General features: G+C 35.8%; 1 protein-coding gene across 2 annotated transcripts; it reads left to right on the top strand.

Moving 5' to 3' along the window:
• Nucleotides 1–353: 353 nt before the first annotated feature.
• On the top strand, nt 354–4587 carry SLITRK1 (SLIT and NTRK like family member 1). Of its 2 annotated transcripts, none has more exons than XM_072782640.1 (2): nt 354–724; nt 1241–4587. In XM_072782640.1, exon 2 carries the CDS (start codon nt 1294–1296, stop codon nt 3382–3384), a length of 2091 nt encoding a protein of 696 aa, XP_072638741.1. In that variant the 5' UTR covers nt 354–724; nt 1241–1293; the 3' UTR covers nt 3385–4587. The 2 variants fall into 2 exon arrangements, with proteins under 2 accessions (XP_072638741.1, XP_072638742.1); XM_072782641.1 differs by having other exon boundaries at nt 355–724; nt 1355–4587.
• The last annotated feature ends 17718 nt before the right edge of the window (nt 4588–22305 follow it).

Consider the following 22305-nt stretch of genomic DNA (forward strand, 5'->3'; position numbering starts at 1 on the left):
AGCCATTGGGAAATAAATGTTTTAAAAGCACTCCTTTCCAAACGCTGGAGGTAGTGGGGGCTGTGAGGTCGCCAAGGAAAGGAAAGGGTAAAGTTTTCAGCACGCAAAAAGAATTAAATAATCCATTTAAAATAAGCATCTATGTGGATCGACAGCCTTTAATGCCCACATTTTTAACGCTTGCCCTGTACGTGGATTGATTTTTTTTTTTTTTCTTTCAGCATTCCCTCACCAGATGGATTTTTGCTACTGCAGATCAGCAGAGGGTGTCAGATCTTTCAGAGTGCACCAGGCTGGAACAAGCAGAGCTTCTTAGCAACTCTCTTCTACCCCCCCCCCCCCATTCTCGCGCTCTCTCCCTCCCTCAGACAACTCGCCCCCCGCCCTCCGCCCCCTCCACGTAATTCTGAAAGAGCAGAATAAAGAGGAGAAAAAGAAAAAGGAGAGCTAGTACCCGAGAGCCGGAGCCCGGAAAAAAAGCTGAAAAGGACGGAAGGGAAGGAAAGGAAAAGGATGGACAGCTACAAAACGCAGCGATTGCGGAAATTTTCCAGCGCCATTGGCTCGGCAGCGTGAGTTCTTCGGTCGGGCGTGATTTCAGCACCGGGGGGACTGGACAGCACCCCGGGGGACTTCTGGGCAACCTGCAGCCACTGCAAGAACTCCACCGGCCGCCTCAGCTGCAGAAGCCGCCGAAAACCCTGCTTTGTATCAGAGAGGCAAGGTCAGTCCGACGCACAGCCATGCACAGGCAGTGCGCCTGTACTACGCTGCAAACCCTCTGCTTGTTTCTCTAACATGCACTTGCTTCTAATTACTAGCATTGTTCCCTTCCTGATTAGTGAGGACCACCAGACCAGGTTCTGTAAGGGTGTATTTTTAATTTATATGTATATATTTAACTTCTTTTGGTAATTTTTAAAGGGTTGAGCGGGAGTGGGGTTATTTTTTTCTACTTTCTTTTCTCTTTCTTTTTTTTTTTTTTTCTTTTTTCTTTCTTTCCTTCTCCGCCCCCCCTTCCTTTTTTTTTTTTGTTTTTTTTTTTTGTTTTTTGCTTGCCTTGCACTACGTGCCTGGATAGTCTGTGGATATAATTATTGACTGGCGCCTGGGTTGTTGCAGTGCGGGGGGGTTAGGGAGGAAGGAATCCACCCCCACCCCCCCAAACCCTTTTCTTCTCCTTCCCTGGGTTCGGACATTGGAGCACTAAATGAACTTGAATTGTGTCTGTGGCGAGCAGGATGGTCGCTGTTACTTTGTGATGAGATCGGGGATGAATTGCTCGCTTTAAAAATGCTGCTTTGGATTCTGTTGCTGGAGACGTCTCTTTGTTTTGCCGCTGGAAACGTTACAGGGGACGTTTGTAAAGAGAAGATCTGTTCCTGCAATGAGATAGAAGGGGACCTACACGTAGACTGTGAAAAAAAGGGCTTTACAAGTCTGCAGCGTTTCACCGCCCCGACTTCCCAGTTTTACCATCTATTTCTGCATGGTAATTCCCTCACTCGACTTTTCCCTAATGAGTTTGCTAACTTTTATAATGCGGTTAGTTTGCACATGGAAAACAATGGCTTGCATGAAATCGTTCCTGGGGCTTTTCTGGGGCTGCAGCTGGTGAAAAGGCTGCACATCAACAACAACAAGATCAAGTCTTTTAGAAAGCAGACTTTTCTGGGGCTGGACGATCTGGAATACCTCCAGGCCGATTTTAATTTATTACGGGATATAGACCCCGGGGCCTTTCAGGACTTGAACAAGCTGGAGGTACTCATTTTAAATGACAATCTCATCAGCACCCTACCTGCCAATGTGTTCCAGTATGTGCCCATCACCCACCTCGACCTCCGGGGAAACAGGCTGAAAACGCTGCCCTATGAGGAAGTCTTGGAGCAAATCCCTGGCATTGCTGAGATTCTGCTAGAGGATAACCCGTGGGACTGCACCTGTGATCTCCTCTCCCTGAAAGAATGGCTGGAAAATATTCCCAAAAATGCTCTGATCGGCCGAGTTGTCTGTGAAGCCCCCACCAGACTGCAGGGGAAAGACCTCAATGAAACCACAGAACAGGACTTGTGTCCTTTGAAAAACCGAGTGGATTCCAGTCTCCCGGCGCCCCCTGCCCAAGAAGAGACCTTCGCTCCTGGACCCCTGCCAACTCCTTTCAAGACAAATGGGCAAGAGGATCATGCCACCCCAGGGTCTGCTCCAAACGGAGGTACAAAGATCCCAGGCAACTGGCAGATCAAAATAAGACCCACTGCTGCGATAGCGACCGGCAGCGCCAGAAACAAACCCCCAGCCAACGGCTTGCCCTGCCCCGGGAGCTGCAGCTGCGACCACATCCCAGGGTCGGGTTTAAAGATGAACTGCAACAACCGGAACGTGAGCAGTTTGGCTGATTTGAAGCCCAAGCTCTCCAACGTGCAGGAGCTTTTCCTTCGAGATAACAAGATCCATAGCATCCGAAAATCTCACTTTGTGGATTACAAGAATCTCATTCTGTTAGATCTGGGCAACAATAACATTGCTACCATAGAGAACAACACTTTTAAGAACCTTTTGGACCTCAGGTGGCTGTATATGGATAGCAACTACCTGGACACGCTATCCCGGGAGAAATTCGCCGGGCTGCAAAACCTCGAGTACCTGAACGTGGAGTACAATGCAATCCAGCTCATCCTTCCTGGCACTTTCAATGCTATGCCCAAACTGAGGATCCTCATTCTCAATAACAACTTGCTGAGGTCCCTTCCCGTGGACGTGTTCGCTGGGGTTTCGCTCTCTAAGCTCAGCCTGCACAACAATTACTTCATGTACCTTCCGGTGGCAGGGGTGCTGGACCAGTTAACCTCCATCATCCAGATAGACCTGCACGGAAACCCTTGGGAGTGCTCCTGCACCATTGTGCCTTTTAAGCAATGGGCAGAACGCCTGGGTTCCGAAGTGCTGATGAGCGACCTCAAGTGTGAGACGCCGGTGAACTTCTTTAGGAAGGATTTCATGCTTCTCTCCAATGACGAGATCTGCCCCCAGCTGTACGCGAGGATCTCGCCCACGTTAACTTCGCACAGTAAAAACAGCACTGGGTTGGCGGAGACCGGGACGCACTCCAACTCCTATCTAGACACCAGCAGGGTGTCCATCTCCGTGTTGGTCCCGGGACTGCTGCTGGTGTTTGTCACCTCCGCCTTCACTGTAGTGGGCATGCTTGTGTTTATCCTGAGGAATAGAAAACGATCTAAGAGGAGGGACGCCAACTCCTCGGCGTCCGAAATTAATTCCCTACAGACAGTCTGTGACTCTTCCTACTGGCACAATGGGCCTTACAACGCCGATGGGGCCCACAGAGTATATGACTGTGGCTCCCACTCGCTCTCAGACTAGGACCCCGACCGAGGCAGAGCGGGGGAGCGGGAAGGCGATGCCCCCACCCCGTCCCCCCGCCCCCCAGTCATCCCAGGGGTCAGAGGAGCCCAGACTCAAGTCCAGCGCGCCCCAAGGCTTTATGGACATAAGTAAATAAATAACTATGAACTCGCTCCACTGAGAGGGTTTGACCCCTTAACTCCCTCCTGGAAACAAAGAGCGGACTGTGGCGAGCTGGGAGAGCGCTGCCAAATGGCTCTGTGCTGCGAGCTCCTTTTGATAAAACCCAGCAGGGGCCCTGCTCAAAGAACTCGCCCTTTGCGGCGGAGCTGCTGGGGAAGGCTGCCGCGGCCCTATACGTATATACACATACCCACATCTATATAGAGAGATAGGTATCTATTTTTCCCCTGTGGATTAGCCCCGTGAGGAGGGGGGCGTGACGGCTCCCTGTTGGCTATGCAGGGACGGGCAGTTGCACGAAGGCATGAATGTATTGTAAATAAATAACTTTGACTTCTGACAAAAACAAAAAGTGCTGCATGGCTCGCATGGAAACCGCGTGCGCTCCAGGGACGCTGCCCTCCTCGGCGACTGGAGACGGCGTCACGTTCACAGCACCCACCCTCTTACCTGATAAGTCCCATCGTATCAAACTTTCTATAAACAAAACACAGTATAATCAGAAAGTGCCATTTCGCCATTCTTTGTGATCGGTAGGCAGTTCAGAGCGTACGTACGTTTACTGTGAAAAAAAAAAATGTAAAGGTTTTATTTAAGACATTTGCATGGCTAATCATCAGTCCATTTTATGAGTTAAAAATGTATTTTGTTGAGCGAAGTTTTTATGGGTTGTTTTGGGTTCTTTCCTTTATTTTGATGGTGATGTTTTTTTGTTTTGTTTTGTTTATTTTGAGGGGAATATTTTTCTATACATATCCAATAATGCCTTCCATCTGAATGTAAAATAAGTACCCATGATTTCTATTATAGTATCAGTGTAATTATTAAAAAAAAAAAAGATTTTGAGGCAGTTAAGCATGACCAATTAATGTCATTCTAGTGCTTAGGCTGCGATCTTATGGTAGCAATTCTGTGCTGGTGTAAATCTTACTTATAAAGTAGGAAAAAAGAACTGAGGAAGCACGTGAAACTTACTAATTCTATTCGAGGATTTTATAATGGCATATTTTTTCAGTATTAAAGTGAAAATGTTTTCAACTCTGGGTCCTTAAATTTTTCCAGCTTCATGTTTGCAACTGGTAAACTGGATTTGCGGTGGAAGGGACCGGGGAGGGGGCCGGTTGGGGGTGGATCCCTTCTAGAGCTGTATCAAGGCTCTTTCTCTGACGGTTTTACTTAGCTTTCTATCCTTTGCATAGCTGCCCTCCTCCTCCATCCCCACCCGGGCTTTTCCAGCTTTTCCTTCTCGGTAAAGTGAGGTCTTCCCCCAACACACCCTCCCCCACCCCCCCATTTCCCCCTCTCCTTATGCGGCAGTGAATCCCTTTATTAATACTGGAAATCCCTCGCTGCTGTTTCTGCTGCTGCTGCACACACTGCAGATATATTAAGGATGTTAGAGATTTGATTTAATTGACTCTGCCTAGATCGGTCTCATTAAACAGAGTGGAGATTTCATTGGTCAGCACTCTTCGATGAAAGACAGCCCTAATGACTGGCATTTGAGATGCTGCTGGCGTTTTGAATTCAACATCTGCTGAAAACGGTAAAACTAATTAGTGCCCACCCACCCTCCCCGCCCCAACAACTGCATACTGAAATTTGTTAAAGCACTCATCTTTATGGAAATCCATCATTATCCTAAAGAAGTGTATCTTTCCCATCATTCGGTTTTCTAGTTGTGGCCTAGTAATTAACACAAAAAGCACTGAACTGTTTGAATTTTATGAGCCAGTGTAACCTGGCCTCAATCATATTCCTCTGGGATTTCTAAGCAATCTATTTTATCAGCAGTTAAGGAACAAAATGCAAGTAAAACTATACATATTGATGGGGTTCTGCATTCCACCACATATCCACCCTGAAGAAGTATGTTAAAAGGCCGCAGATTGAAGATCTATCTATCTATATATATATATATATATATATATATATATATATAGTTGTAACTCAGCTAATGAAAGCCCCCAGAGCAGTAGTAGTAAGACTTGCCTTCTAGAACTCATATTTTAAAGAGAAGTAATTTCCCAGAACAGTGATGTTCTGGAGTATGTATTATTTATTTTAATGGTTTTAAAATAAAATCTTTATTATAAACTATCACTATACCTAAGGCCATTCATCATTTTCTCTCTTGATTCTTTTGTTTGTGGAGTGCATTTCATAGTGATAAAATTGGAACTTCATATCCTCTGACAAATATCATGTTTATTTATTTTTTTTTTTAATGAAGGCCTTAATTCTTTTTTTGGAAAATAAACTGGGTTCCCTGTAAGCAATCAACAGATTTATTTGTAATGGAAAAGGTGGAGGAGGGGAAGAGTCATATTCAACAATATTATAACCTTAAGAAGGAAAAGAAAAGATGGTGGATATTCTACATCTCTGGTGGGAAGTGATACTTAAAAGATATCTAGTGAGGCATAACAGTAATTTTTAAAACTAATATATGATTAGTCTAAATCAGGAAACTAGAAGTTATAGAAGATATTCATTGAGGCAAAAAGTTTTCTTTATACTAATTACAAAGAAATTATGACATAAAGAACAAAGTTTAAAGAGTAAACTTATTTTCTAAATATTAGCTTTAACAGTTTGGAGTGGTTATTGTGTGCCAGGCATGGGCTAAACGATTTACATAATTATTTAATTTAACCCTTACAAATATAAAATAACTTAATACAGTATTGCTATTTCCATTATACAGATGAGGAAATTGAGGCTTACAGAGAACAAGCAATAACTCCAAACATAGCTCTGGGTAGATACTGGAGTGATATTTAAACCAAATTTCCTTCATACTACAATACCTTATTATTTGAATGGCATGGTCCTATGTAATAACAGGATAAACTCTTAAAGAAGAGTATCCTTAAAAAATACATATAGCTATAAAAATACTTTTTAACAAGTCAAAAACCCAAGTTGTATTTTCTTAATTGAGTATGTATTAGTAGTCCTTTATATTTCCAATTTTTCTTCAGCAAAAGAAAGTTGCCCTACATTTAGAGGGGATAACTTTAGTGTGTTCTCCAAGAATGTATAAAAAGGCAACATATAAGAAAAAAATGAATTGATATATGCATTTATGAATTATAGATTTTAAAATCATTAAATTATCTATTTACTCTAAAATATTAGAATTATCAAATATTTTAATAAACACTAATATGTGTTTAAAAATCCATGTAGAAAAGATAAGCAATGATTTAATGTAAAAGAACATTCATTACTTAGAGAATTTTTTATTTTGATAAAGTAACTTTGTCACAATTATGGATATAAACTAATATATAGCCATATATATTAGTTTACTTTAAAGTAATATGTATTATGTATTAGTTTAGTTTGCAGAGTACATAATACAAATATGGTCTTAGCACATAACTTTCATTTAGAAGTGCCTAGCTTATTTTTGTTGTCTTTATGTAAAATGTTCATATAACTATAGCTGCCGCGTGCACTAGTTGAGATATCTTGTTTCTAGTTAAATCATATTTAATTCATCAAGGGAAAAGAGATTTTAGTTGTACCAGATGGAAAAGAAGGAAAAAAAAGAGATATCTCGTTTAGTTCCATTGCTTTGAAGAAAGTAGTAGCTTCTGTGGTTGCTGCTGTAACTAAGAATATCCTAGAATTTAAGTTGTTGCCATAGAAATTTATTGTTTAACCATTTTTACATGTTTACCTAGGAGGAACCTGGAATGGCTGATCTAACATTAACATAACAGGATTCTCTTTCTTAACAGTATTTATATCAGATGTAATTAGAATTGTCAGGCATTTTAATAAGTGTTAAGAATTATTTTGGTGATTCCAAGAATAATTTGTTAATGTAGCTTTTTCTAGGTTGCTAATAAACGTTATTTGATATGTACAAAGAGGTGGATAAATTTGCAAGGGTGGACACTAGAAGAGGGTGTTTTTTTGATATCTCGGTAGAATATTTAGTAAAGTGGTCTCTAATTCATCTCTTTTGCTAGCTAATTTATAAATATTATTTTTAATCTATAAGCTTATTTGAGGAAAATGGAAATATAAAATATGCTAAAGACTTATTATTAGCATGCCTTATTCAGATACAACATATTATTTAATTTTTGAAAGATGAACTAACTCTGTGTGGTATCAGTAGATAGAATAAACGCATACTCAAGATTTTTAACTTCTATGATTTGCTTCAATGTGGCCCTGAACCATAAAAAAAAAAAAAAAATGAAGGCTAAAATTAAATTTTTCATAAAATCCCCTAGCATTTTTCATCAATTTCTTTTATTTATTTCTTTTATCATCAAGAATACTACTATTAAAAAAAATAACACACAGTACATGCAGGACTTTCCTCTTGGTTTCGAAACTTGAAAATATGCCACTAAATAGTTCCATGAAAACACATATTAACACACAGAGCAATCTTGAAATCTGAACCAATATTGACTCTACTGTGACCCATCAAAGTTTGGTGAGTTTCAAAAAAAAAAAAAATAGCTATTTAGGAACTACAATTGTATAATGAAATGAATCACTGAAAAAATAATCTAAGACTATTGAAGTCCAATATAACTCTTTAGCCTCAGTTGACCAGCAATTTTAGTATATTGGCTTAGACCTCAATTGTTTAATTAATTACTCTGTTCCTTCCATTTATTTGTTAAATATATGCTATATTACATACTTGAAGTATAATTTTATTTCCAACTTGAATTTTGCACAAAGTTAACAGCAAGAAAATTATCTTATAGTTTAAAGAATTTTGAATGAATTGGAACCTAAATATTCAATCGACAGTGTTAATTGGGGACTTGCTACATGAAAAATACTGTGGAAGCTCTTTTAGAAAAAGAGAATAAGATGTGTCCAACCTTAGGGAGTTTACAATCTACAAAGCTGAGATATATCCATCCTTGTAATTGTAGAAATGGTAAATCATTTGAAATTATTAAAGACTACCACTAGAAAACTCTTTGTTTCTTTCTTTGAGTAGTTGAGGTTTTTAGCCATTGGAGAAGTGCAATGGTCACATCAGTTTTATTAGTTGTTACATAAATAGTAAAAAAATCTCAAAACAATATTTTTAAATGAAAGGGGTACTTTAATTACTTCACTGGTTTTATTCCTTTTTCTGTAAAATGGGAATAATGTCGGCAATTTTGTAACTTCAGTTAAGGTCTCTTTTTTTAAGATTTTATTTATTTATTCATGAGAGACACACATACACAGAGAGAAAGACTTGCAGAGAAGAGAGAGAGGCAGAAGGAGAAGCAGGCTCCATGCAGGAAGCCTGATGTGGGACTTGATCCTGGGACTATGGGATCACACCCTGAGCCCAAGGCAGAGGTCAACCGCTGAGCCACCCAGGCATAACTTCAGTTAAGTTTTTAAGCTAATCATTGCAAAAGGAGACAATCAAACGAATTTTTACCTTAAGTGAATGATAATATTTCAATTTTAATTATTTGAGAAATCAAGTAAGTTCAGGAAATTGAATACAATATTTTATGATATCATTAGAATTTCAGAATAGTTATCTTTGGCTACCTAGCTTTGATTTGTGTTTATACACATAGAATAGATTACAGTAGCTTTAATATAATATCATAAATACTTTAAAAAAAAAGATTTTATGTATTCATGAGAGACACAAAGAGAAAGAAGCAGAGACATAGGCAGAGAGAGAAGCAGGCTCCATGCAGGGAATCCGATGTGGGACTCGATCCTAGGACTCTATCCTGGGACTCCAGGATTACACCCTGGGCCGAAGACAGGCATTCAACCACCCAGCCACACAGGCATGCCTCAAATATACTTCTATGATTTTACCGTAAAGGTAATAATCCCATAGCCACTTGTTGTTTAGCAAAACCTGATAATTCAGTTACTTAGTAGTATGGTCTAAATGTTTTAACATGGAGAAAGCAGTAAGCAAAATCATGCACTTACTTCTACAGCTTACTCTTTGCCTCTAATTCCATTTCTTTTCTTGGCAGAAGAATACAGGAAGGAAACATGTTCAGCTGCAGCATATCGATAGAAAAAGTCAATATATAGTGAAAAATGAGAAGTTCCTCAAATATAGATGATGAATGGTTAATCCATACTGCTATCAGAGAAGCAGTCTCTGCTTCCCAGCAAAGGCAGATGAGTGTAAAGGGCCACTCTTACCGTGAACAGTAATGGCTCTTACCAGATTCTGTGATATTTATTGTGTGCTCTCTTTTTTTTTAAATCACCTTCTTTTTATAAATTTCCAACCTGCACTTGATATGAGAAAGTAATGCTTATTATTTTGATAGCAATATGATTTGAATAAATTATATATACATAAAAGAACTTTTTACCACTGCCATCAAAGGATTACAAAATAGTGAACACATTTAAAATAATGTCATGCCAAAAAAGTGTCATGTCTATATGCTATAGTAGAATCCATGTTTTAAGCCATGCACTTTTATTTATTAAAATAATTATTTTTTATCAATTATAAGTAATCCTACATGACTAAATTATTATATATAAAATATTTTCTTTTATAATATATGAAATGGTATAATATAATAATTATCTGCTAAATTCCGTTCAGTTACTTAATTTCTATAGCTACTCTGATTCAGTTGTGAGTCCAGTTAACTTTTTTTAATTGGATATATTTAGCACCAGTTTGTGTTTTGGTAGCTTATACAGAAAATGGTTAAGTATGGGTTTGTCATCATGGAGTTGTAAATTAGTGCTAGTGAACTTTTCAAGGATCCTAAATAATGAATCTAAATTGGTTTAATTCATTATCAGATGAATCTAAAGGAAATGAAATTACTACAGCAAAGAGTTTAATGCTGTTAATCCTTCTGTTTCCTGAATGACTAAATGTTTTCTGGTGTGTCAGTACATGCTTTAATGAGAGTTTAATATTATTATTATTATTATTGAAGTCAGGAAACATTATATTTTGTTATTTTCAGCAAAACTTTAATTTTATGGCATTTGTATTTTTCACTAAAATGGTCATTTCTCTACCAAACAAATTTCATCCTACAGATGGTATTTGGTATAATTAGACGTTAAGACATAACAAGCAGAGTATTCCAGGAGGGTATTACATCTTATGGTGTAATATTATGAGGAATAAGACTTGAAGCCAAGAAACTAACAGCTGGAAGTAGCAATAATCCCCAAGAAATGAATTACATGGACTGTCATATTACTATTATAACTTAAAATTTATAACAGCAAATTCAGAAGAAAGATCAGAGCACTTTTGAACATTATTTGTGTAAGTGTGACAACTTTTAGCCAGCCCAAAAGTATTTATGCAACAAGCTTTTTAGTAATATAGAACATTTTTTCCAGCATTTTTATATGAATAGCTAATATGGTGCTTATGAAATTTCCATCCCTACAAACTCAATTTGATGAGTAATCAAATGCACAAATTGGAAATAGAGTTATTTTCTTTTATAAACTCAGGTTTTTTTAGTTCACAATATCTTAAACTAGTATGACATATAAGGATGAGAATTTATGTGGGCTTTTAAACTATTATTGAGAAATGTTTTGACCACCTTTATAATACTGTCTTCTTCAAGACTGATACAATTGTTTAAGGAGGCAACATAGCATTGATGTCAGAGAGATGCACCTTAATCATGCGAAATTCAGAGTACAAAAAACAACAAATGGAAAGAAAAACAACTATAGATGATGGAAATTTTACTTTTATTGATTCAACATATATTTAATATTAACTATGTGACAGGCACTTATGCAGAGGCTTTAAAGCTAAATGGAAGAGACTAGATTTCTGTTCATCGGAACTTACATGGGGGATTAGAGAAAACAAAAATAATAGTTAAGACAAACTTGAATAAGGAAGAACCATGAATGAAATGAAATGGGGAATGGGTGGATAATCTCTTCTTTAGAATGATGATGAAAGTCCTATCTGAGATAATGCATGAACTGAATAAAAATGGTATCAGACAATTATTTGAACATTAGGAGCAAAGGAGATCCTGAAAAATAAAACACCAAGTACAAAACAACCGGATTTAAAAATGTGCATGGAATATTTAAGGACTAGAAAGAAGGCTAGAGTGGCTGGTATCTGACCATAGCCAGAGTTGAAGTTGAAGAGACAGAAGCCAGATAATGCCTTATAAGCCATAGGGAAGAATTTAGATTTTAAGTTTAACAGAGAGTTTCAAGGAGGCAAGTGTTATGATCCAAGCAGTATATTTAAAAATCCATTTTGACTTGTTTAGTGAGAATGAATTATATGAAGGCAAGATGCTGCTGTTGCAGTTTGGGAAAGACATGATGGTTTCTTGTACAATAGAGGCAGTAGTGGAGATGGACAGAAGTGTGGAGAGCTGGTGGGTATATTTTTTGGTGTCAACAGAACTCTATATCGCAACAGAGATAAATGAAACACAGTAAAAAATAGTTGTATGTGAGTTTGTGTGTGTGTGTGTGTTTTCTTTATCAAACAATTTGATGGTGGTGTCTTTTATTGAAAAGGGAAATATGGAGGAAGGAGGTGTTAGGTAGCATAGCTGAATTTTGAACGTGGTCACTTTGAAATGCCTATTTACATATCCTAGGTAGGATGTTGGACATGGGCATATGGAATTCAAGAGATTAGGGAGGAAAATATAGACTTGTAGTTTATCATTAGCCTTTTATTTATGACTCCATTTATAGAATTAAAAACCAAGCTTATGGTTGCATATAAGTAGTATATTTAATTCTCAGAGCACATTTACTCAAAATTGAATATAAAGTTGATTTTAGAGACAACTGATGTGGGAAAGTTACTAAACACGTGAAATATCTTTAATATCTGTACGTTTTCTCTTCAAACCAGAAAACCACATATAAAACCTAGCAAACTATTCATTTGTGAAAGTCAATTGAAAACAGAAAGAATAGTATGGAAAAGGATAAAAGCAGCTTGTGACATAATCATACAATGTATATTTTAAATTGAAATACTTAAGCACTTTGCCTTAATAAGCATGAGAAAGAAGCAATTAATCTTATCCATTACAAGTGACAAAGACTTGTATTTACATCCAAGAGAAAAGATTTCTGATAAAGGAAGATGCATTTTAATAACATTAGTTATCAATTAGAATATTAGTAATCAATAATAAGACAAGAATAAAGATCATGCCATTCTTAGTTGGTAGTCAAAGGTTAGACTCCATTATGGAAGCTTTCATTTTATCCTTGCTTGTGGGTGACTCCATGGTCTGATTATCTCTTAAAAATCCTGTGACACATTTGGCATTTAGTCCAACCCTTGAGTAGATAGCATGATAACACATATTTCATGTTTTCTCCACAGAAGCATTTATCCAAATGTACTATTCAGCTCACTGTCAGCAGCTGCCCCTAATTATTAATGATTTAAGAGTAATTGAACTTAATTTTCTAAGTAAATTGTGATAATCTTTCATTTTATTATAGTCCTGCTATAATTATTTTTTTTTGCTTTAGACACTGTACAAGGATTGTTTTTCCATGTCATAAGACTCTGAGTATCTTCAGTTCTTTTTTTATAGGTATGATGCCATGTTGTAAATACTCAGTTTATTTGTAAAAGGAAAGTTAAAAGCTGTGAGCTCTGCTTAGATTCTCACAACACAGCCTTATGGTGCTAGAGTTCAAAGTCTTTGGGATCATTGATGAGGTCCATAATAATGAACCTACAATGAGAAAACCTGGATTCTGGATTAAGTCATCTTCTAACTGGCTCTTATATTACACATATATTATAAATAAATTTATATGTATATGAGAGAATACAAATTTCCAAAAGTAGGTATTGACAAAATTTAAAAATTTATTCATATACACTGAAATTTGATTTATAGAAAATTTTTATATGTCACATTTTTTAAAAAAATTTTTTCAACTATTTAAAAATGTAAAAACCCTTCTTAGCTCACAAGTGGCATAAAAACAGGCAGCAGGACTCATTTTGCCTGTGAAAGGTGGTTTGTGAATTCCTGGACCAGATTAACTCTAAATTCCTCTAATAAAGCTCAAATAAAGCCTTTATTAAATAGTCATTATATCTCCAATTATTTTGCTCTATGAAAATTATATAAAATTTTCAAAATTATACAGGGTGTTTGCCTAAGTTTTTCACATTCATTGTTTTATATTTTAAATTATATCAGGGAATTTTACCAGGTTATAATTATAAATGTGTATAAAGTGGGCCAGGGATAAAATAATGATTGAAGAAGACTGACAATAAACTAATCATGTTTGATCAAGAATTATTAGAGGGGTTGAGTCCCATCTCTAGAATTAGACTGTATCAATTCTAATCCTAACTCTGGCTAGCTGTGTGAACTTGACTAAGTTATTAACCTTGTTGCTCTTTGATTTTCTCACTTGTAAAATGTAAATGACAACGTTGGTCCCTACTTCATAGAAGTGCTATGAATATTAAATGTGTTAATACAGTTAAAGTGCTTATAAGAGGTTTTGAAACATTATGAACTTTCAGAAAGCATTAGCTATTAATTGTGGCTCTCTATTGCATAAATACTTTTACATAATCCTCAAAACAATTATAACCTAATAGGTCATTTTTTAAAATCACTATATTTCAAAGAACCGGAGAATTAGAAAACAACTTGCCTAGGAGAATACTGCTCAGGGCAGAGCCAAAATGCAAAGCCAGATCAGAGAGGCTTTAAAATGCATTTTTACTACACAGCCGTGTATTTGATGAGAGATTATCAATGTCTATCCACTCCAACCTACTGTGACATTTTTTCTGACATCCATGCTGTTGTTTTTCCTGGGATTGCAGATTTATAAGGCTATTTTGTTATATCTCCCCACCTATACCCACCTTAAAATAAACACACACACACACACACACACATATATATAATAAACATATATATTTATATAAAATAAACACATATATATTTTTTAATTTGACACAATTAAATTTAGTCTTTTTTCCCAACTTGTTCAATTACTGTGCCTTCACTTTCTAAGCTTCATTTCAAGCTCTACATTGTGGCTGATTTTAACCAATACACAGATGGAAAAGAAAAAAAAAAAAAAAACCCTCAAACTAAATGGCACTCGGATATGACAAAATTGCTTAATACAACAATTCTCTACAAGAGGAGGTATATTTAAAAATATTTAAAGATTGTATGGTAACCAATAAATGCATTTACTTAAAATATTTTATTTATTTATTCATGAGAGTTACAGAGAGAGAGGCAGAGACATGGACAGAGGGAGAAGCAGGCTCCCCATGGGGAGCCCTATATAGAACTTTATACCAGGATCCCAGGATCACACCCCGAGCTGAAGGCAGATGCTCAACCCCTCAGCCACTCAGGCGTCCCAATAAATGCATTTTTAATGCTATCATTTCAACGGGATCCTTGGCAGGAAGAATGTTTCTTACTCCTTCTAATTACATATAAATAAGATATGCTATGGATCCAGCTAATTTTTTTGGCATTTTATTTTATTTTATCATTATTATTTTTTTTAAAGTATTCTCTACACCTAAAGTGGGACTTGAACTCAGAACCTTGACATCAAGAGTGTCATACTGCACTGTCCCGGCCAGGGACCCCATTTTATTGTCATTTTTTAATTGAAGTATAGTTGACACACAGTGTTACATTAATTTCAGGTGTACAACACAGTGATTCGACAAGTTTATATGTTATGCTATGCTCAGCACAAATATAACTCATTTTTAAAGTTTTTTAAAAATAAAATTTAGAGATTGCTTCTCCATCATATCAGAAAATGAAAATGGGGGATTTTGCCATTTTGCTGCTTCTAAGGTGTACAATAGAACTGGAAAGGGAATTTAGACTTGTGTTTATATAAGGCAAATTCTCCACCAAAATCAATTATAGAATTGGAGCAATTATTATATTTGGTTTTGAAGACTGTATTAGTTGTATACTAGGGATTACAGTTCTTTTTGCTTGGCATAACACCTATCTTTGAATGAATCTATAATATAATATTATTGCTACTGGGAGGGTACTAATAATCCATGCCATCATTTTGGAAGACAATTCATTTCACCTTCCAATGCCAAAAGTGAAGCAGGCTAAGATGTCAGAATTCATTTGCTTAGGATAAGAAACATGCTTTTCTCCCATGAATTACTTCCAATATAATCTGTGTTGACTCTGTCATTTATAAAACCATGTTTCATGATTCCAAAGGCCCAGGAGATTTAAAAAAAAAAAAAAACCTATGGTCTCTAAAAATGATTTCTTCACTTCAAAATTTGGAGAAAATACTGCATTATATAGTTTAAGCAATAGTCTTTAATATTGGACTTCACTGATTTTAAGAAATATTCTGAATCTCTGTGAAAAATGTATGTATGTAATATTTCCCGCACTTGTTGTTGACCTCAGAAGTTGCTACCTTCTTGTCATCTACCACTCTTTATTTGTTTTCTCACAATGCTTATTTGGAGACTTGAGGGTCAAAAGAGAGAATTGCCTGATGTACCTAATCTAGGAAGAGAAAAAACAAAACAAGCTCAGATCTTAACTAAATTTATAGTGGTCTGAAATAAATAGACTTAGAGCTGGTTACTTCTGACAGAAAACTAACAATCAAGAGAAATAATAAAAATAATAAAACAAAAAGAGAAGCCATTATATTCACTTCCTATGGCTTTCAGGCATTTCTGAGTCCAAATTGTGTTCCGTTTGCCATGAAGAGCTTGGACTTTCTTCAATTGTGCCATCTGTTGAAGCACAGGATAGATCACTACTTCATGACCTAGTGGTTCAAAATAGATTGTGTTTCAACAAATATAGAACACTCCATTGAACACATTTTCTTTATTAATCTGGTTTTGGAAGATTCGCCATCTAGCTTCTAACTAGCTCTTATATTACACATATATTATAAATAAATTTATATGTATATGAGGGATCTTCCCATTTCATGGGAATAAGATTAATTGATCACAATAGAGCTTATTTTAAAAGAGTATATAATTCCAAATTATCCCATTCCCACTTGTCTTTAATGAATTGTCATTTTCCTAAGTGGGCTTAGTTAGCCTTACAAATAAAATATAACTAATAATAAGCTGATAGTCTATGCTGATTAGTATGCAGTTCCTTAAATCTGTAACTGTGTAACTTTCTTACCCAACTTTATAAGCAAGTTTATTTCCTCTAATTTGGTGTGTTAAAATGCTGATTGATTTTCCATCTGAACTTATCAGTTAGGATCATACTTAATGAAACAAAAGGTCAATTTGTTCTAATTTGCTGCTGTTTGTTAAATCAGTAAGCACATCCTACTTGTTGAAGAATTCACCTTTCCCCTTCTTTTAAAATAATTTGTACCTGTGTTCACAGTGATAGATATTATTATACATTAGCAAATCTGTATGCTTTAAATTCCATTGACATTGTAAGTTCTTGAACAAAGCTCATGTCTTATGTATCTTTTATCCTCCTTGCTTATTTGGAGAATGATGATTAATATTAGATGATTGAATGAGTACTTACAAAAATACATATCTTTATGCTTCAAGTATAGTTACAGAGTGGCAAGGCAAAATCATTATTTTCAGAACCCATACTCTTCCTAAAACAAATATTTTCCAAAACACAAAGCATATTTGTAAATAAATATTTCCATTCCTAGGTTTGTTATGGAGATAAAAGTGGCTAGCTTTTGAAGAGCACATCGAGCTTTATCTTTTTTTTTTTTTTAAGATTTTATTTATTCATGAGAGACAGAGAGAGAGCCAGAGAGGGACAGAGACGGAGACACAGGCAGAGGGAGAAGCAGGCCCCATGCGGGGATCCTGATGTGGGACTCAATCCCAGAACTCCAGGATCACACCCTGGGCCGAAGGCAGATGCGCAACTGCTCAGCCACCCAGGTGTCCTGAGCCTTAACTTTTTGATGAGTTAATCATAATATATTTGATAGGCAAAACTAGAAATAGATTTACACAAACTTAGATTTACACAAAAGGTAAACAAATCACAGGCTATAATTCAGCAAAAGAAATGTGTCTACAAAGAGATGTTTTAAAAATCGATAGGCAAAACTAGAAATAGATTTATACAAACTTAGATTTACACAAAAGGTAAATAAATCACAGGCTATAATTCAGCAAAAGAAATGTGTCTACAAAGAGATGTTTTAAAAATCCACTCTAGTCTTTCAGGAAAAATCTTCTATCATGCACACGCATATGCCCTATAGTCTAAGAAGCATGAGGGCAGCAGTAGACCACAGCTTTTGGGGCACTGACCCCTGAAGGATTGAATGAGACAGAACAATACTGAATATATAGGTCTACACTGAAAACAGAGAAAAACTCTTTTTTTTAAACTTATAAATCCAATAGAATAATGATAATAAAAATGGTGCATTTACATAGTTTATTGAATAAATAAAGGAAAGCTTTGTTATAGATTTATTAAAACTACTCTTTAATATTAAAACTAGAATAAATGTTTTTTACCTATGTGAAATTGCCAAATGCATATCACACAGCACTGAAATAAGAGTTAAATACATTTGCAACTAAGACTTGAGTTTAGATAATTTCTAAAATTAGAATTTTTTTCTAGATAATTTTGAGATTTAAGCTTTCATTAAAAATAAGTACTAAAAATTGTGAGTTTCTATTAAACTCAATCATATCATGACCCAAATTGCTTTTGGCCAAAGAGGCTTAGTTATTCAATATTGATTTTCTTTTCTTAATGATATTTCATAATTCTTATAATCTTTTTTGTATTTTAAAAAGTTTTATTCATAGGCAATTATTAGCATCCTTAAGAAATTACAAAGTTTATTGTCAGAAAGCTTTCAATTTTTAGAAAATTTTAAGTACATTTATTGCTTTGTAAATGAATTTGAAAATCATTTCCTAATTTTGGGGCTATAAAAGTCTTAGGCCTCTAAATGTTATGCATAAACAATGGTATTATAAACTATTTTCCATATTATAAACTTTAATTAAATTTATACTTAAATTCCTATGTAGTCTATAAGGGATCCTGCTTTATTTGATTTTATTAGTGGCTTTAATACATTTTGGTGGATTCACATCAGCAGCTAAAATTAAGATAGGGTGTATTTTTCATGAGTGTTAAACAGAAATTTTTTTCTCATTTGAAAGAAAAAAGAAGCTCTGTGACTCAGAATCTTCTTAAAAATGTCTTAAAAGCAGATACAGACTAAGAATATTTACTTTTTTTGCTAAAATATTTAATCCATATTTAGAAAAATAAAAAATTTTGTTGATTTATTGAAAGAGAGCTCCTACCTTCTCCATGAATGTTTGGGAGGAAAATAAAAAAACTCAAATTTAAAGGAAAAATATGTGTTCTCTTTGCTCATTACTCCTCTGGGCAAGAGGTGGAAACTCTCAGAAGTATGCTGTAGGGATCAAAGTAGTTGACAGGATCAATTAATGGACTTCTATTCTGTTGCCTTTGTGTTGTAAACATAGCTTGCATCTTTCCACTTCTATCATGCATTATGGTTGGCACCACTTTGAGATAAAATTAAATGTCATTTTGACCCTAACTGTGCAGCATGAATACTGCTGCAGAGATAATTCCTCCCTTTCCATATGTATGTGTGGAGATGAGGGGTAGGCCAGGAGAGCATAGTCATTTTGGCCTTCTAAACTAAGGAAGGCTTAAGACCTTTACCCTACTGATCATGAAGAGAAGTAGTGAATCTCTGTTATTTAGATGTAAGAAGACATTTTGTAAATTGGGCTGTTTGATTCTGTGGGACTATAGATGATTATGAATTACATTATTTCAGCAACCTAATATTATGGCATAAGTACTTTACCATTAAGAGTTCTTCTGTATAATAAAAGTGCAACTCATTTGCAAAGGTTATTTGTTCTATTGAATTTGTTTACTTGGTAAAATGTATGTTTGAGCTGTATTTCCTTTATTTTAAGGATGATTTAGTTTTGTATTATATTTCTGAGTTATGAGGATCTTTGAAGAATATTTCCTATGATTTTTCATGTTTATCTATTATTTACAATTAACCTAAGGCCTAGAAGACTCAGAATATGGCTCTGGATATTCTATCATACTAAAAGTTATTGCATAATTAATTACAGTTCTTCTTTTAAGCCAATTCTAAAATCTTTACATTTGTGTGAACAGGTAAGCAAATTTTAATATATTTATCCTCTAGTTGATACTGAAAACTGCCCCAGAGAATGAAAAAGCTACTGTTTAAGGAGACAGTGCCAAATTGAAGATACTTATTATGGTACTCTGAAAATGTGCCTGGGGTTAAAATATATCAACCCAAGACATTAGTCAGGAAACCTGCACTGTTAATGAGAAACCTCAGTTTGAATAATTATTGGTATTAAGAAGGAAATTTCAAGGTCTATTAAGAAGGAAAATGAAAACCCAAGTGCATATGAGGTTTAGAGTATTTTGTGGTGTCTGGCAAGGACATGGACAAAAAGTGATGGACAAAAGTAATAGAAAAAGTTACAAAAAGGCCTTATGAAAGTCAAGTGCTGTAAGAGGGACAAGAAATAGTCAGAGATGATCCTGAGAGCAGCTTGATCTATGGTTGAAGAATGATTATTCCTCACATTGGTAATATGTACTGTAACTGTAGGTATGTGTCTTTTAACTCAAGCTGATTTTTAAAAAAATATTTTATTTATTTATTTGAGAGCACAAAGTTGGAGGGAGAGGGGCAGAGGGAGAAGTAGGCTCCCTACTGAGCGATGAGGACTCAGGGATCATGACCTGAGCTAAAGGCAGATGCTTAACTGACTAAACCATCCAGGCACTTCTAAAATTTTCTTTCATTAGAGGGGGCCTGGGTGGCTCCATCAGTTGGGTGTCTACCTTTTCCTGAGGTTATGATCCCAGAGTCCTGGGAAGGAGCCCCATATCTGACTCCCTGCTCAGTGGAGGGTCTGTTTCTCCCTCTCCCTTTCTCTCTGCCCTTCTATCCTGCTTATGCTCATGCTTTCTCTCTGAAATAAATAAATAAAATCTTTTTAAAAGAGTGATTTTGAGTGGCTCAGCAGTTTAGCGCCACCTTCAGCCCAGGGTGTGATCTTGGAGACCTGGGATAGAGTCCCACGTTGGGCTTTCTGCATGGAGCCTGTTTCTCCCTCTGCCCATGTCTCTACGCCCCTCTCTCTCTGTGTCTCTCATGAATAAATAAATAAAATCTTTTAAAAAATAAAATAAAAAAATATTTCGCTGAAGGCATTTCTGTGGTAAACAGTTATATGTATATGTGTGTGTATGTGTGTGTGTGTATATATATATATATATACATGTATATATATATATACATGTTAAGTCTCTGTTCAGAACATGTTCTGTTACTAAGCTGAAAAACATAATAGTTCTACTCTTTGTAATCAAAACCAAACTGAAACATATACATTATTTTGAAAATTGTGTATATGATCAGTCACTAGAATTACTGAGTGGCCAGTACATATGGAGTGCTGTATTGATATTCATAGATATTCATAGATATTTAGTTCCAATTATAAGAAAATAAATATGACCTTTGAGTAAACACATTTGTACTACTGGTCTAGATGGAGCTTTGTCTATGAGAGTTAGAAATATAGAAAAAGCACTAAACACTCACATTTTGGTTGTTATGGTTGATGCTAACCAACTTCTGACTTGTCAGAGCCAAGAAACAGAGATGATGCCTTTATATATCTTAGCTGTGTTTTATTAAATTGACCTCATGAACTGCAAGGATTCCTGCTTCTCCTAAGTGCTGGAATACATACACTGTGTTAACAAGCATTTATTAAGTAAAAGGCAATGAGCTAGGTGTTGGGTATAATATGATAAGTAAAACAGCCCAATTTCTCAAGAAACTCACATTCCAAAGACATTTCTTGTCAAAATGAAGTTGGTGCATTGCCTGTGTGAAAACTATCAGAGGTGCTTATTTCAAGTGCAGATTCCTGGGCACAGTCTTAAGTTCACCACTTCACAATCTTTGGAGTTCTGGTAACACAACTTTAAAAAAATAACACCCTACATATTACTTAAGCCTTTTTACATAGAATGCTTTTGAGTAATAGGTTTTTTAGCAGGAACTTATTTTTAAAATAATGTAGTAATAGATATGCTCACGGAATTGCAAACATAGAGAAGGGACATGTAACCCAACCCAGAGGAGTGGGAAGGTATCCCATAGGAAGGAATATCTAAAGTCGACTATCACAGTAGGTCCCCTATAGCTCATTGCCATTTTTTTTAAGATTTTATTTATTTATTCATGAGAGACACACACACACACAGAGAAAGAGAGAGAGAGAGAGAGAGAGAGAGGCAGAGACACAGGCAGAGGGAGAAGCAGGCTCCATGCAGGGAGACTGATGTGGGACTCGATCCCAGGACTCCAAGATCACGCTCTGCACCAAAGGCAGGTGCTAAACCGCTGTGCCACCCAGGGATCCCCTCATGTGCCATTTGGAATGGGGAGCATTCCAGACCCTATTTGGCAGCAGATAATTCCTAAATCAAGGAAGAGATTATTAGTTGAGATTATTAGTAAGATTGGTATAGATAGGGAAATGCAAAGAATTTGTTTAGGGGGAGAATGAAGGACATAAAAAATGAGTATTAAGAAGATGATAGGCACTTCAGAGTCCTTGAATGTTACATTAAAAAAATTTAAAAAATTAAAAAATTGTTACATTAAAAAAATTGGATTATATCTTGT

This window comes from Canis lupus, chromosome 17 (genome assembly GCF_048164855.1).
Source record: "Canis lupus baileyi chromosome 17, mCanLup2.hap1, whole genome shotgun sequence".
In the NCBI taxonomy this organism is placed as follows: Eukaryota; Metazoa; Chordata; class Mammalia; order Carnivora; family Canidae; genus Canis; species Canis lupus.